This window comes from Ixodes scapularis, unplaced genomic scaffold (assembly GCF_016920785.2).
Source record: "Ixodes scapularis isolate PalLabHiFi unplaced genomic scaffold, ASM1692078v2 PGA_scaffold2__306_contigs__length_199485367, whole genome shotgun sequence".
NCBI classification, from domain to species: Eukaryota; Metazoa; Arthropoda; class Arachnida; order Ixodida; family Ixodidae; genus Ixodes; species Ixodes scapularis.
Window position 1 is genome coordinate 15686286 of NW_024609857.1, and position 16240 is coordinate 15702525.

Genomic DNA, 16240 nt, shown 5'->3' on the forward strand with positions numbered 1-16240 from the left:
ATTCTTAATGTTCCTGAAACGAATTTAAGCAGCACTGGAATTTTTATGGTTCAAATCAACATCGGTAAACATGAAGTTTGATAGGTGGTCGTTAATGGTTACCCCAACCACGCCCGCGACAATCTTTGTTGTTGGAACATTCGTTAAAAATAGATCCAACAAAGGTTCGTGCATAGATGTGGTACGCGTAGCTGTAAAATAACGTTAAAAAAGATATATGATTGGTACAACGATACGAAATCAAGCAGATGTTTAGAGGAGGTAAACATATCTATACTAAAGTCGCCACCAAGATAAAAAAAAAATCAGTTTATTTTCGCCAATAAATATTTTAAGAAATCTGCAAAGAATTCAAGAAATTTAAATACATTCTCACTTGGCAGTCGATAAACAATCAAAAATACAAATTTATTGTGTTGTATAGTTGGGATCTCTTGGTCACTTGTTTTTGACGTAAATATTCTAGTGATATAATAAACAAGACATATTTTGACATGAAAGCATACTCCTCCTCCTAGTTTGTCGTTTAGATTTAAACAAAATGCTGCAGAATTATCTAGCAGGTTTTGGTTAGCAATATAAGGTCCAAATAAAATGTAAGCCTAAGAAGATGCTAAGCTCATCAAACTTATTTCAAACAGATTTGATATATAAATGAAATAAAGACAAAGGCTCTTCTAGTTTTCTTTAAAAAAGTTGTGCAACCTCATTTGGCAATAAGTAAGACTTGTAAGCCATTGCGGGTAAAACAAATGTAGAAGAGATTGCAATGGCCAAAACAGAATTACTCAAGGTTCTACTTGTCATCCTTAGTTTTTATTAGATGCGCCTGGATATCGTCCTTCTCTCCAACAAGAACCTGACCGGGTTTGTACCAAACATACGGGGATTTCTTTGTTTGTTTGTTTGTTTTTTTGTTTTTTTCATTGCTATCTTTTTGCGTCAGTTTTTCCAAGACATGGGTTTTAGTTCTGGCATCCCTCAGTCATGATATAGCCACGTATCTCGAGTCACTTGGCTGGCAAAGCGCACCATGATTCCTGGAATTTTGTCTGCGTAAGATGAAAGCCTCTGTGCTGCGGTGATTTAATCCGATGTCAAATCAGGCAGATGTAATTGCCTCGTTAATTCATTTATTATTATAAGCATAAGGTCTTCGTTCTTGCTCATTGAAATCCCGTGTAACTCGAGGTTATTCCTGCGAGTTCTCCATTCAAGGTCATGCACCTTTTGCTGCAGCCTTTTCATTTCCATATTCGCATCAGTCTTTTTCAAATGTGTGACTCTTTTTTTAAGTTTTTTTATCTCTTCATTTTGCTCACCGACACGCTTGAGTACTTCATCATAGTTGTCGGACATGTGCTGGAGCGATTTTTATATTCCGTCTACCGTTTCCTTAAAATCTAATAGAGTGTCAAGTTCAGCATTCATGCGAGCCAGGAGAACAGCCATATTCTCTTCACTATTTTGCGAGCCACTCTGAGTGCCGGAAGCGTCACGTTGTTCTTTAGCCTGCTTACTGCTTCTGCCGTAGCGAGACCTCGCAGATCTGTAAGCCTGGCACCGCCATGCATTCCGAGTAGTATCATTCATTTTTAGGCGACGCTTCCAAAATTCCTGCGCAAGTTCCTACGTGATCTGAGTATTTACACTTCGGTGCATTCGCTCTGTAATTCACTTTTGAACAGTTCTTTGCTACATGCCAGACAGATACCTTCATCATTTGTATCATGGGGCATTTTTTTATTTAAAATCATAAAAAACACATCCAGCACAGAAAAGAAACAAAAAACAATAGCAACAGCAGTAGTAGTAGTAGTAACAAAAGCAGCAGCAGTAGATTGCAATAGCTGAAAAAACGACTTATATGTAACGTGAGGAATAACCAAGCTGAAACAGCGAGAGGTGTTGTTTAGGTCTCAGTGCAGCGGTGCTGCCATTGCTGCTGTGTGTTTCCGAGCTGAGCGTGCCTCCTTTATAACGCAGGGGCTGACGACGTAGCCGACGACGGTAAAAAAAATAAGGCAGACTTATTCGCTCGTTTTTAAGATGCGGTGAATGAAAGGCCGAATGTTGAAGCCAAATGAACTATACTCGGTGATATGTTAAGAATACAGTCTTTGCTCCTCTTTCAGCGCGGGTTTGCTCCCTTTGATAACACTTCGGCACATGCGCCCCAAAAGCACGACGGAAGGTAACAAGGCCGTGCTATACTCGGTGATATGTTAAGAATACAGTATTTGCTCCTCTTTCAGCGCGAGTTTGCTGCCTTTGATAACACTTCGGCACATGCGCCCCCAAAGCACGACGGAAGGTAACAAGGCCGTGCTATACTCGGTGATATGTTAAGAATACAGTATTTGCTCCTCTTTCAGCGCGAGTTTGCTGCCTTTGATAACACTTCGGCACATGCGCCCCAAAAGCACGACGGAAGGTAACAAGCCCGTGCGCCGACTTTTACTCAAATTTTGTTCACCATAAGAACCACAAAAAATAACGCCGCGTGCCAGCCAATGGGGCGGCTGCTACAGACTACAGGCTTCGGTATACATGGGACAGGGGAATTTAGGGACCGTTTGGCGCGGCTTCCAAAGCTGATAACGCCGATTCGCTCCATGGGACAGTTAATGGTTTCGCATTAACAATTCATTCCCACCGCAGGTAATGTGCATCAAACGTTTCACCGGTTCTTCCGCTTCTGCCCATAGGGCGGGCTGATATAGTGTAGCGAGCGTCACCGAGCGCGCGCGCCAAGCAAAGGCGCCGGGCTTTCTAATGAGCTTGTCAACCGACTTTGATCAAGTAAGGTTGCTCGAAATGCTCTAACGCTGAAGAAAAACGGTCTACTAAAACGCATTTCTGAAACTCCGCTCTCCATATTCCGGCGTAGCGGGCCATGCATGCGCAGTTTGACAGCCTCAGAGCGGAGCCGAAAGTAAAAAACGATCTTTATATAGTACTAACACTCTCTATTACACGCCGTAAGTAGCAAGCGATCTTAATGCTCATACTGCGCGGATTTTTTACATGGCCAGGAATCGTCTTAGCACCGCAAAAGATATCTCAAAAGTAAATTCATTCGCACGCGTCGCCGACTAAAGCTATAGTCATTAGAGAGCTTTAGTGCATCGTGTTTTCAGTCCACGCTATTTGTAGCGGGAGCTCGCGCAGGCACTTCGATGCGTGCTGTGAAGCGCGCTCCCGTATAGCGGTTGCGGGTCTTTGAAAAAGATATACTAATACTTCCTACCGCCTCCAGCACGAGCTTTTGATACATTCCACAACCCTTCACCGTTTCGTCAACCCCGATTGTGCACTTGCAGCCAAAGCACGACACAAGGTCACGAGCACCTGCTGGAAGCCGGGCATCTAAAAGAGATGTCCTGTCGTTCTCATTCTATTAGTGACTATAATACATCCAGAACCTTTCTTTCTTTTTATGGGACGCTGACGATGAAGAGCCTTCTGACTCGTAGAAAGGCTGCCGAACGCACCACCGCATCAAGTCGGAGCCAACTTCGCAGATAAGGACGTCGAATGCAGCGCGCCACGCATTTCCATAGCGTCGACCGTCGTTCCTTGTTCCCGTCGAGACGTGGGCTAACACACGGGACCGGGCTCTTAGGAGATGCGCATATACGAGGACGGCTCGTCCGAACCCCGGTGCACGCAGCTCCGAGAGTCACTCGTCGACACCGGGCGGCATTAGCAAGTCAACCGGCAGCCCATAGCAGCCCTTTCCAGAACACGGGATGGGTCACAGCTCTGCGCGACACCAGTGGTGGAAACGACGCCACGCAGCAAAGACAAGCAGCGAGAAAATAAACACAAAAAAACGCAGGAGCACTGATTCCTGTTACGGTTTCGCGTTGTGTTTCCAATACTACGGCTTCTTTTGTTTTCTATCTCTTTTCGACTGTTACTGGGTTTTCTAGGGATCCGTTGAGTTCGAAATCGTTTGACAGCTGCTACAACTGGTGCAACTCTTCTGTATGCAGCGAGATTTTTAAAAAAAGACACCCTGGGTGTCTGGATTCACGTGTGAAAGCAACATTCGTATTCTTTTGTGCGCGAGTTACTTCGCATCTCTTTTGTATGAAAGAAGCCGCAAATAGTAAGAGCCGTTTTACTTTTAACCTGGCTGCCTCGTTCGCTCCTTTGCTGGAGTGCATTCTGCAAGGTAACCTGGTGTAACTGATGCAATCACTTTTTGTTACTTAAAATTGGGGTAAAAAGTTAAGTGGAGAAATATCGGCCGCGAGGAAGGAGAGCAGAAAAGGATTGCAATAAGGAACAAATTTTTTGCTCGACGAACTTCTCTGTTGTGATAAAAGTTTCTTCTATACTTGAAGCGTTCTCTGAGCATTCCTGTTTAGATCCATGCGCGTGCAAGGTGCGAACTATACATTACTGCGCTAAAGCACAAGAGGGGAGCGATTTGGAGATGCTCCAAATCGACTGATTAATTTCGCCACAAATGTTTTGTGTTCTTCTTTTTTATGTATGTGGTTACGAATGCATGTTTTCTGTTTTGTATTGGTTTAATAATAAAAAGAGTTAGTTTTATATTCGTTTATATATAAAAGAAAACAATCTTTTGTTTCGGCTTAAGTTAGAGCGTAGTGAAAAAAATAACACGTAAAGACTAAAAGTGCGAAGTCACAAATCATTCTCTCCATTGGATTGGTCTCGCCGGCGAAACTATACGAAAAAGCAACAAACCCAGTGGCGGTGCCTTTTGGAACTGTTTGATTGAGTCCTTTGACTCCAGCTGTCGCCTGCGCTCTTACACTCGATAGTATAGTGCAGGTTATTGTATTCCTTGCATATATAGACCGATCTCACCAGCCAGTTACACCGAGGCACCACTGGCGCAATGCATCGAAGGGAACTTTAGTCTTTCTGCACGTGCCCGAACCCCGCTGAAACTCTGCGCGTGAAGAGCAAAAGACGGCACGAGCCGCCTCGGGCACTGCCGCCTGCCTGTTGTGTACTAAAGTTATGGCGGCGCCATACATGCGCCGAACGCTTAAAGGGGTACTCCACCGATTTTTTGAGCTACCTCAACTAACTATATTTTTTGACTCCCCGGCCTTTACTCTCTCCGGTATGCTATTTAGAATCGCGAAATTCATAATAGTTATTGCGAAATCGGCAAATGAAAATGATGCAAAAACCAACATTCAAATATACGCGCGCTTTTCAGGGCCGTGACGTCAGTGGCAGGCAGGCTTGCCAGTCGAGCAAGCAGCCAAGAAATAGAATATGCCAATCATTTGTTCCGTGCTGGAGCGCGGGTACTGCAGCGAGCTTCCCAAGCATTCATTTGACACTATGAAACTGCTTCGAATCAGTTTAAAACAAAATCTACAGCCCAAAGAGTGAACCCCTGCCTTCCACTGACGTCACTTTTTCATTGTTGCCAGTAGAGACTTCGAGCTTGAAACACACGGTGAGGACCAAAACTGTAAATTCAATAACTTCGCGAAAAAACAATATTTTGACCTAATATTTGGGATACTATTTTCGCGATGTTTGTTGGTTAGTTTAGCAAAATTTCAAGCAAATCGGAGACAATGAAAAAATCGGTGGAGTTGCCCTTTAAGGCCTGTTCCCACATGCAGCGGAGCGCTACAAGCATAGCGATGACCTCGCGCTAAGCGCGTGCTGATGGGAGCGTTCACCAGCTTTGTATCGCACCGTCAAAACTGTTGCTCATGGCAGACGATAAGTAGCTGACGGCACGTGAGGAGCGCTACATCAGCGCTTCGCTGCATGTGAGAACCGGCCTTTAGTGAGATCGGTCTATTTCGGGTCAATTTTTTTTAAACAGACACAAGCACGAAACTAAAAGATATAATACGATTTAAAAACAAATATTATTGAAGTAGTTAATAGGCATCCTAAATAAAGGTATGCGCCCAGAAACGGAAAAAGACAGAGAGAACGAGAGAGAGAGAGAGAGGGAAGGATAGGGGGGGGGGGGGGGCGGGGCATGAGCTCGCGGGAACGTCAGAACGCCGAGCTCTGGTTGGAACGATTAGTGGGTAGACGTAAAGCTAGACAGAGACCTTTGACTCCACGTCACTCGTCGAACGCGTTTGAATGCGAGGGCTAAACGCCAGACGCCAGCGTTCTGCGTTCTAACGCGTTTGACGAGAGTAGTGGAGGCAGAGGCAGCCTTAGTCTCCACTGCTCTCGTCGAACGCGTGCGAATGCGAAAGCTAAACGGCCGAATGCCGGCATTCCGCGTTCTAACGCGTTCGACGAGTGCAGTGGAGACAAAGGCAGCTAGTTTTAGGTCTACCCACTAATCGTTCCAATCAGAGATCGGCGTTGTATGCAGTCCCCACGGGCTCTTGTCTTCTCCTCTCTCTCTCTCTCGGTTTCTCGGCGCATACGAATAAGAATACGAAACTCATTCAATCAGTAGTGAATAATATCATAATGCTAACTGGCTCTCTATTCATTCCAAGGGTGGTGTGCTAACTATAAAAAGAAATTAGCCATAGCGATGACGGGAAGCAAATCCATCCACCGCTTGCGCAATTTCGAGCAGGCCATAATATGAAATAAAAACCGGGAAAGAACTGAAAGAGAGATTAGTTGTAGAGCTAAGGTAGGTGTGTGGCCCTCGTGACGCGGCCTTTATTCCCACAATGACGCAGGTTGCTGGCGGCGGGCTCGGCGGGCCTTGGGCGACATGCTGAGCCCGGTGCTGGTGTCGTCGTTGCTGTGGCTCGGGGGCCTGGCCATGAAGGCGCACGTGCCGGGCGACATCGTGTTGGGAGGCCTGTTCCCCATCCACGAGAAGGGCGAGCGCACCCGCTGTGGCAAGATCAACAAGGACCGCGGTATCCAGAGGCTGGAGGCGATGCTGTTTGCCATCGACCGCATTAACCAGGACCCGACGCTGCTCAACGGCATCAAACTGGGCGCCACCATACTGGACACCTGCGCGAGCGACAGCTACGCCCTCAACCAGTCGCTCGAGTTTATCAGGGCCTCGATCAACACAGTGGACGCGAACGCCTTCGAGTGTTCGGATGGCGCGGTGCCCAAGCTGCGCTTCAGCAGCAAGGCCATCAGCGGGGTGGTCGGCGGCTCGTACAGCGAGGTGTCCCTGCAGGTGGCGAACCTGCTGCGCCTCTTCCGCATCCCCCAGATCAGCCCGGCGTCGACGGGCACCTCGCTCAGCGACAAGACCCGCTACGACTTCTTCGCCAGGACGGTGCCGCCGGACACCTTCCAGGCGCTCGCCATGGTGGACGTGGTGCAGCGCTTCAACTGGTCCTACGTGTCCCTCGTCACCTCCGAGGGCCAGTACGGTGACTCCGGCATGACGGCCTTCCAAAAGGAAGCGCGCGCGAGGAACATCTGCATTGCCGTCAACGAGAAGGTGCCTCACTCAGCCACCGTGGACACCTTCGACCAGATCTACCAGAACCTTATGCAGAAGAGCAACGCCCGCGGCGTGATCCTCTTCACGCGGGCCGAGGACTCCCGGGGTGTCCTCGCGGCGGCCAAGCGGGCCAACCGCAGCGAGGACTTCGTGTGGGTGGCCAGCGACGGCTGGGGCAAGCAAGAGAAGCTCGTCGAGGGCCTGGAGGAGGTCGCCGAGGGCGCCATCACGATAGAGCTGGAGTCCCGGTTCATACCGGACTTTGACGAGTATATGAAAAACCTGACTGTAGAAACAAACCGTCGGAACCCCTGGTTCAAGGAGTTCTGGGAGGACGTGTTCCAGTGCAGTGTGCGTGACGACGGTGACGTGCGCAACAGCTCGCTGCCCACGTGCTCTAAAAACCTCCGCTTGGACGAGTCCGTGGGCTACCTGCAGGAAACCAAGGTGCAGTTCGTGTTGGACGCCGTGTATGCGATGGCGCACGCATTGCACAAGGTCTGGGAGCATCTATGCGAGCCTAGGGGGGAACTTTATTGCAGCGCCATGAGGGACCTTGATGGGGGGCTGCTCTACAAGAAGTACCTCCTCAATGTCACTTTCGAAGGTACGTCAATTCTCGGTCTTTCCTATTTATCTGTATGTAGAGACATAAAAAGAATAGCTAGTTGGTTTAATTGTGTTCAGACGTAGTCTAGGGTTCTGCTGCCCTCAGTGTGCCACCTTGCATTGAGAGTAAGAATAATAATAATTTTTATTCGCGATTTTTGAGTCACGGGGATTGGGCAAATGCGAACAAATTTTACCTGACGAGGCGCCATCCGTTTTGTACTTTGCTCAAAAACAAAAATATATTATAACCATAAAGGAAACGGATAAGCAGTTCCATCAACCAATACAGCAACGTTATCAATTAGCCGCTAAAAATAGTGTCAAAACAACACACAAAAGTGAAAACATATGAAAGCATAATCAAGATAAAAGCTTATAGCGGCTGACAGTCCTCTTTTACTCAAAAATTGAAACAATAAAAACATATATCTAACATAAAGTATAAACGGCTACAAGCTACAAGTCATGGAAATATGAATTATTTATATGAATATGAATATGGGAATATCAACAGATTATGAACCATTCTACACAATCAATTCTTGAGATCACACTTGGTTCGAAGAAATTATTTTTGAAATTCTGGATTTATGTGCTGTTTTCGTGTACAGCTCTTTTTCGCTTTTGATGTTTCCCAGCCGAAATTCTCAAAATAAGATTTGTTCCTTCCCTGCAAAAAAAAAAAAAGGAATTAAAGGAGAGAATAATCACAAAAGAAAATACCAAAAGTTGGTCAAGCATTGTGGGCCTTACTTAAATTAAAACAAAACTGAATTCGCAGACACAACTTTTTATGTATGTGTTTGACCTTAGTTCTCTATACGATGTACTTCTTTTTTTTTCTTTTTTTAATCTCCCTGCAACTGACAAATCTTTCTTTTTTTTAGATTGGCAGCACGATACTTCATTCGGACAGCTGTCTGAGTTTTAATGCATAATAGACCGATCTCACTAAGCGTTCGGCGCATGCGTGACGCCGCCATAACTTTAGTTCACTGGAGACAGACGGTAATGCACGAGATGCCTTGTTCCGTCCCGTGCTCTACACGCTCAGACCTCCAGCGAGGTTTTCACACGTGCCCAAAGACTAAAGTTCCCCCGATGCATTGCGGCAGCGGTGGCGTAGTCAAACTGGCTGGTGAGATCGGTCCATTGCACATCAAATTTTACGCGCAATTCTTTCTCACTTAGTTGTGCACATTGCAGTAAAAATACCTGCTGTTTTATTTTATAAAAACAAAATCATGAGCCGTTGCACTCTGTGAAGGTGGATTACCAGCGAAGCTGTTAAGCACACGACACAAACGGGACAGAGAATTTTGAACGAAGTTACGAACTATCTCCGCCCCGAGGAGCCGGGGAAAACTAGACACGCGCGACGGGACCGCCACCTGGGGAGAGCGGAAAGAAACTAAGCACGCAAGCGCTCGGAATGACGGCAAAGAGAGGGCGGGCGAGTTTTTGTTGGCGCACATGAAAAATCCACGGAACCGTAGCCATAAACAGCTGTAATTAAACAAACCCTATCTCTGATCTTCTGACTGAACAAGCTGCAACGCGATATAACTTTTTACTATGAGGGTCAGGTGTCAGTTTCATCTCCAACATTTCACACAGAAAATTTACGGTGACATGGAGGAACACGCAAGACGTTTATATGTTTATGGTTGCTTTTTCTAATAACAGCCCAATTAGACGATCATCAAGCAAACATTACTTCTAGGAATGCCTAATATGCCGTAGATAGCAAAATTGTTTAAACGTCATCAACCACCTGCAAAAGGAACTTTGTATAAACAAGCTGGATCACTGAATATTGTTTCAATATCAACAAAGGCCTCACTTTCTTGTAACAGTGAGCCATGTTGCATATTTATTTGTTCAGCGGGATTGTACTATAAACATGATACTATAGTCCGTTGTAACCTAAGAACGAAGGGCGAGGGTAAGACGGGCCGGGGAGGAGGAAGCAGACAGAACGCTAAAGAGAGAAGGACGTTTCCCCCTCTCTTCTCCAGCGTTCCGCCTGCTTCCTCCTCCCGGGCCCGTCTTACCCTCGCCCTTCGTTCTTAGGTTGCAACGGACTATGGGAAGCGAGCAAGCCGGCCGTGTCGCGGCGGTCGCCTACTGTTCGCCGCGACCTGGCGGTAGCCGCCGCAGGAGCACCGGGCAGTAATGGTGACGAACAGCACGGCGGACAGTGTCCCCGTCGTGATTGCGACGAAATTTAAGGCAGTTACGAGTTCGGAAAGTTCCTTCGGAAGCCGGTGCCGCCGGCTCAGAATCATCGCGAAGTAATAGCAACGAACAGCACAGAGGACAGTGGGCGACTAAGAATCCGGAAAGCTTCTTCGGTAGCCGGTGCAGAATCATCGGGGGGAAGCAGTGGCGATTAGCAGCACAGAGGACAATGTTCCTGGGGTGATTACGGCGGGGCTTAAGGCGGTTGCGAATCCAGAAAGCTTCTTCCGTGATGCCAATATGACGAAGAGAAAACTGTTTCATGAATCTGGCCGCGTGTGTGATGTGAAGGAGGTCCGTTTCGACGGACAAGTGGATGTCAGGGAGCGCCGTACTCCTCTAGCAAAATTAAGCGCGCCCGCAAAAATTTTTTGTTGGCGTTGAATGGACTGCGGTAATTATGTACGTTTATTTCTAAATCAGCTTGACAATAAATGGGCGATTTTTTTTCGCGCCGTTCCGCGATTCTCTTTACTATCTTCCTGTAGGCTGATGGAAGCATCCAACGGTAGGCTTAGGAGGGCGACCGCATTCCGCTTCTCGATTCCGGTGAAGTATTTGCTGCATACTTTAGAGTTTGCCGTCGGTGGCGACGCTGTTCCATCGTCGCTAGAAGAGAAAAAAAGTTAATTTTATTATTCGTCAGCAGCTTAAACAAAGCGCGAACTGGAAGGTAAGAAACACCACTAACCTGTATGGACGCACAAGTCGTACCCAGGTCGCGCAGTACTCCGCCTCGTACGGCTTCGAGGGGCGATGTAGTACTTCGTGCCGTGCGCGATGTTGCCGACCACGCAGCAATTGTTGCGGCTTTCTTGGTGCGGAATAGCCATCTCAGAAATTACAGCGCTAACCCACTACAACGCACAACCAACGCAGCGACTGGCAGAAGATGCCCGATGCAACGGACCCGTTTGCCGCTAGGGGCGCCCTGGTCGGGGCTTGAATTAGATCCGCACGGTTCCTATAGGTAGTTGGTCGGTGCTCGTATATATTTCACATGCTTGACGCTCAAGCGACGCACCAGAGCGTGACGTCATCGGCATAAAAGGCACGTTGTAGGAAGGGGATTTCGTTCAGAAGAGGGGGGGGGGGGGGGGGCAGGTCCTTCATAGCCAGGTTGAAGAGCGACGGGGACAGGGTAGAGCCCTGGGGAGTGCCTCGACGAACTGGGTAGGCTTCGGACGGTTTGCCATCCGGTCCCATGATGCGGATGGTCCGGTCGGTGAGGAAGTCGCTGATGTACCGTATCATACGGACACCAGGCTGGGTATGAATGAGCTTGTCAAGGATCGGTTGATGGAGGACGCCGTCAAAAGCCTTTTTCACGTCGACCCCGGCAATGGTGAGAAGTTGAGCAGTACCGGTGTAAGCATACACCTCCTCGTGAAGCCGGGGGGCGGTGCCTTGAGTGCTGTCGTACTTGCGGAATCCGAGGAGGGTATCCGGAGGGTGGTTATGTGAAGCGAGGTGCCATTAGAGGCGCTCCAGGGCCATCTTCTCCATTACCTTCCCAACACACGACGTTAAGTGAGATCGGACGGAGGTTACGAGGGGTGGTGGGCGGGCGACCCCGCTTCGGCAAGAGAATAACCAGGGCCTCTTTCCACGACGAGGGAATGTCGCCCGTTTCCCAGGCCTGGTTGATGATGCGAAGTAGGTGTTCCTTGTGGTTGTCGGGCAGGTTTCGAAGAATCGCATAAGTAACGTTGTCGAGGCCGGGAGTGGTGTTGCGACGAAGCTGCAGGAGAGCGAACCGGAGCTCGGCTGATGTGAAAGGGGAGTTGATTCCGTCCTTGTCATCAGGGTGGGCAAGTGGTGGCGCGAAGGTGGTGGGTTGAAGTTGGGATAGAACATGTCCCTGAGTTCGCAGAGAAGCTCATCAGTGGTGCAGCCGCGTTGGATTTGGTATCTTTGGAGGGCGTGTTGGGGCTTGGATTGGCCCTTGAGCGACCGAAATAGTTGCCAGACTTGAGCGGTGTAGAGTGGGCCATTCATCTCTTTGCAAAGCTGACTCCAATGCTGCGCTGCAAGTTGGTCCGAATATTCCTGACTATCTTGGGTGAGTTGGAAAATCCGGTGGTGAAGGGACTTGTTTTGCTTGTTACGTTTCCATCTGCCGATGAGCTTGCCCAGCGAAGCTAGGTGCTGCTTCCGCTCCTCTGCCTTGTTCGCCCGCCTTGCACGCTTAGCAGCAGCATCCGCTGCCTGACGCTACTTTCGCTGTTCACCGGTTTACCGTGCGCGTATTGGCTTCTGCCCCGTGACGTCGCCTCCCTCTCGCCTTTATCATTCACTACTCTCTTCTCTACGCGGCGCGCTACCCTTTCCACTGTTTTGTCCGCTGACCGACGGCGTCAACTTTTCTCTGTCGTGTAGGTACTACTAATGCTAACGAATTAAAACGTTTGACAGGGTGTCAAGTTGCTATGTGCCGGACGCAAAGCGGATGCCCAACAAACAGACACACACGCACACGCACGCGCGCACACACACACACACACACACACACACACAAACACACACACACACACACACGAAACCAATCAGTGTCTAGCCCCGGCTTTTCTCCAGGCTTCACCTTTATCCAGGCTTTGTGCCGAACTCTTAGCCAAAGAACGTTTCACGTTAAAACGTCACCCCGGTGCCGACAACAGGAGAATACGGGGGCCGGGGGCAAGGAACGTGGTTCCCAAAGCAAAAGGGAACAGTACGGGCTTTGTTCAGTGTCACAAAAACAATGCTGTAGATTTTTTTCCCCCAAAAACCGGGGATTTACCTGTTCGAGGGCAGCCCCACCTCGGGGATTATTCGGTTTTCTCCGATTTCGAATAAACCCCTTCGGGGCTTACCCATCGTGGTTTATCTGTACTTTCTGTTAATAAGAAAGTTGGAACTTTAGCTATATTCGATGTGTCATTCTATAAAAGCCGTGAACAAGCTCAGAAAAAATTACGCGCAAGAGGGACAGAAAATAGAATCGATACGGCTTATCGTCGTTTTCGAGAATTCGACGGCGCCGCTCATCAGTCTTGGCTTCGAGTTCCTGTTGTTTCTGTCTTAATTAACCGTGCAAAACTCAGCGAAGCGCGCTAATAAGCTCGAAAGGGAAAAAAAAAAAAGAAGTGACTAATTGGCACAAAAAGATTAGCGAGGTTCGTTAGTGGTTCCTTACGGGAAGTGTTAACTTCAGCGTGGGCAACGACGGTGGTCCTTGTGCGCTTGAGAGTCTGCGTGTTGTGTTATTCACTGACTTTATTATGATAAGAAGCCGACAAAAACCCCGCCATGTTCAAGTGGAATTAGAAAATTCAATCGAAGCTTCATCAAATTAAAAAAACAAAAAGTTGTTGCTTTTGTTTGATTGTTTTTTTTAAATATCTTGGGGGTTTTGTGCAAGATACGATTAAACGGTTTTGTTGATTCAATAATCAACAATTAGCTGGAGCGCTAAGTTGCTAATATCAACAATGCGGGAGAATATTTTATTAAGTTCAAATCGCAAAATATATTTAAAACAATTCCGTTCTCACAACCTCTTTTGTTTGTTTGTTTGTTTGTTTGTTTGTTTGTTTGTTTGTTCAATTACCAAAATAATTTGACTGCGCTCGCTGCCCAGCGAGACGTAAAAGATATTACAACATACTTCCTCATGGCGTCCTCTAGAGCCACTGCCACACCACTCGTCTTTCATACAAAAAAGACGGTGTTCGCTGCCGAAACTAATAATACATCACATAAAAGCAGGGTGAGGGAAAAAAATTGTAAATTAGTTAATCAGGCTTATTTGATTTGAATAAGATTTATTAGATTTAAATCGCATTAATTTGATTTAAATCACGGTAGCTAGAAATAGTGATTCGTTGCCGCTAGGTGTTTTTTTTTTTTTTTTCAGTATGGCAGATGTATTGGTCAATTCTTCCCTTCTAATAACAGTGCGTAAAAAAAATACTGTAATTGTAATATACAGTTTAACAAGCTTTTTGTTGGTGTAATTTCCGTCATCCTAGAGCAAAAATATCTTAATTTTTTTAATTGGTTAAGAAAAAAATCATTGTTTTCTTTCGAGTTTTAGCATGATTGCAATATGACATTGCTCTTCTAGTTGCTCTTCCCTATACATCGTTTTGATTTTGTTGTTGCAGTGCACCGAGAAACTGAGGGGGAAGACGACACGAAGTTACACTCTAAAAAACGCCCGTACATCCACTTTCCCGCACAGCACTCGGAGAGCCAATCACGGCAACTTACGAAGGTAGCTCAGCGAATGACGATGCCGAAACATATGTATAGACCAAAGAACGCAGTCTGAGTTGTGACATTAAGCAATGCAAAACGTCACGCTTGCATTGCTTAATGTCACAACTCAGACTGCGTTTTTTGGTCTAAACAGATGTTTCGGCACCGTTATTCGACGAGCTGCCTTCGTAAGTTGCCGTGATTGGCTCTCCGAGTGTTGTGTGGGAAAGCGGATGTACGGGCGTTTTTTAGAGTGTAGTGGGCGGACCTAAAGCTCCTGGTCGGTTTGCCTTGCTGCATACCCGACCCGGAGGATTAACACGAAGCCTGGGGTTTCAACAACAAGAAACAATATTTAATAAAACGAGGACGGGACGGTTAATACATTAACTTTTTTACCAGCGGCACTTGAGCCTGCAGGCAACGATTCCCTGTCCGCCGCCTCTGATTGCCCTTACCAAGGCGGCGCGCGCGATGTTCGCGTGGCCGGCTTGACGACTCGGCCGCCACGCGGGAAAGTTCGCCCCCTGTGCCCCGTAGGTGGGCAACGGGGCAACGGTCCCGCCAGGGTGCCCATAAGCTTCGGATGCTAAAGCCAAACGCCGGACGCTGGCGTTTCGCGTTCAAACGCGCTCGACGAGAGCAATGGAGACAAAGGCAGATTGCTTTAGGTTCACCCACTAATCATTCCAACTATAAAGCTCGGCGTTCTATAAAGTCCCCGCGAGCTCTCACCTCCTTCTCTCCCTCATTTCCTCGGAGCGTGGGACGTTATCCGTAGCTGGCGAACAAAGTGGAAGGTAGAAGTTAGGCCCAACTATCCCATTCGCTCAGAAGAGCCTCTTTTTTTGCTCGTGTTAAGCCTTATACAAATCTTTCTCGCTTGATGTTCCTTTTGTATTCATTTTAGTACAAAGCAAATGCACATGAAAAGCATCATTTGATAGACAGACGGCAAGCCAAAAATATGTCCATCATCACAGATCCAACTCTGAGCACCTTGCGGTCAAAACATGAAGACATGTAAATAGGTAAAAAAAATTAAAAAAAAACATCTTGCGGAAGCTTGTTAAAGCAGGGGTCTCAAATTTGAACGTTCGAGAGCAACCATATAGACCGGTTGCTCTCGGGCAGGGGGCGCGAGCGCGTCCGCAAGACGCGACCATGTTATGCTGGCAGCACCCTTGAGGCGGCGCTGTAACGTTCGATTTTGCACGAGCCACGTTCGAATGCAAGCATCTGTCAGCATCTGTAGACGCGCGATCACAAAACGTCTAAAAAGAAACTAGAATAAAAGAAAAAGAATTATGCTGCTCGCGGCCTCAGCGTCCCATTAAGCATTCCTTTTAGCTTTATTATTTTATTGCTCTCTTTCATAGCTTCCGTGAGCCCGTATGTTTCACTTTACTTGATAGCGAAGCCGAAGCTATACTTGCTAAAGCATGTTCCCCTGAACGATGCTCGCACTGCACGAGCGCGCGTGCCTGCTTGGCAGGGACACTGAAAGCATGGAGCTCGCCCTCGTAGCCTCTGCTACGCTGGCACTTATAATGGAACGGAGTATAAAAAACTGTAGTGGGGTAGCGTGATGACGTACGTTCGAAACGCGAGCCAAATATTCTATTTTGCTCGCCTGGAGCGCTGCTCAAAACTTGAGAGTAGGGTGCCTACATGTCTGTCTGTCTCAGGGTGAAGACATCCATTGTTGTACTCAATGTGCCAGCGCGTGATGCTCTCGCGCACTCG

At 47.5% G+C, this 16240-nt stretch overlaps 1 protein-coding gene across 1 annotated transcript in view; it reads left to right on the top strand.

Annotated features, from left to right (window-relative positions):
• Window positions 1–16240, top strand: part of LOC8034476 (metabotropic glutamate receptor) — a 97263-nt gene that overhangs the window by 21838 nt on the left and 59185 nt on the right. Inside the window, exon 2 of the mRNA XM_029979631.4 lies at window positions 6669–8009. Within this exon, the coding sequence (XP_029835491.1) occupies window positions 6704–8009 (1306 nt within the window). The 5' untranslated portion in view covers window positions 6669–6703. The remainder of the gene's footprint in view (window positions 1–6668; window positions 8010–16240) is intronic.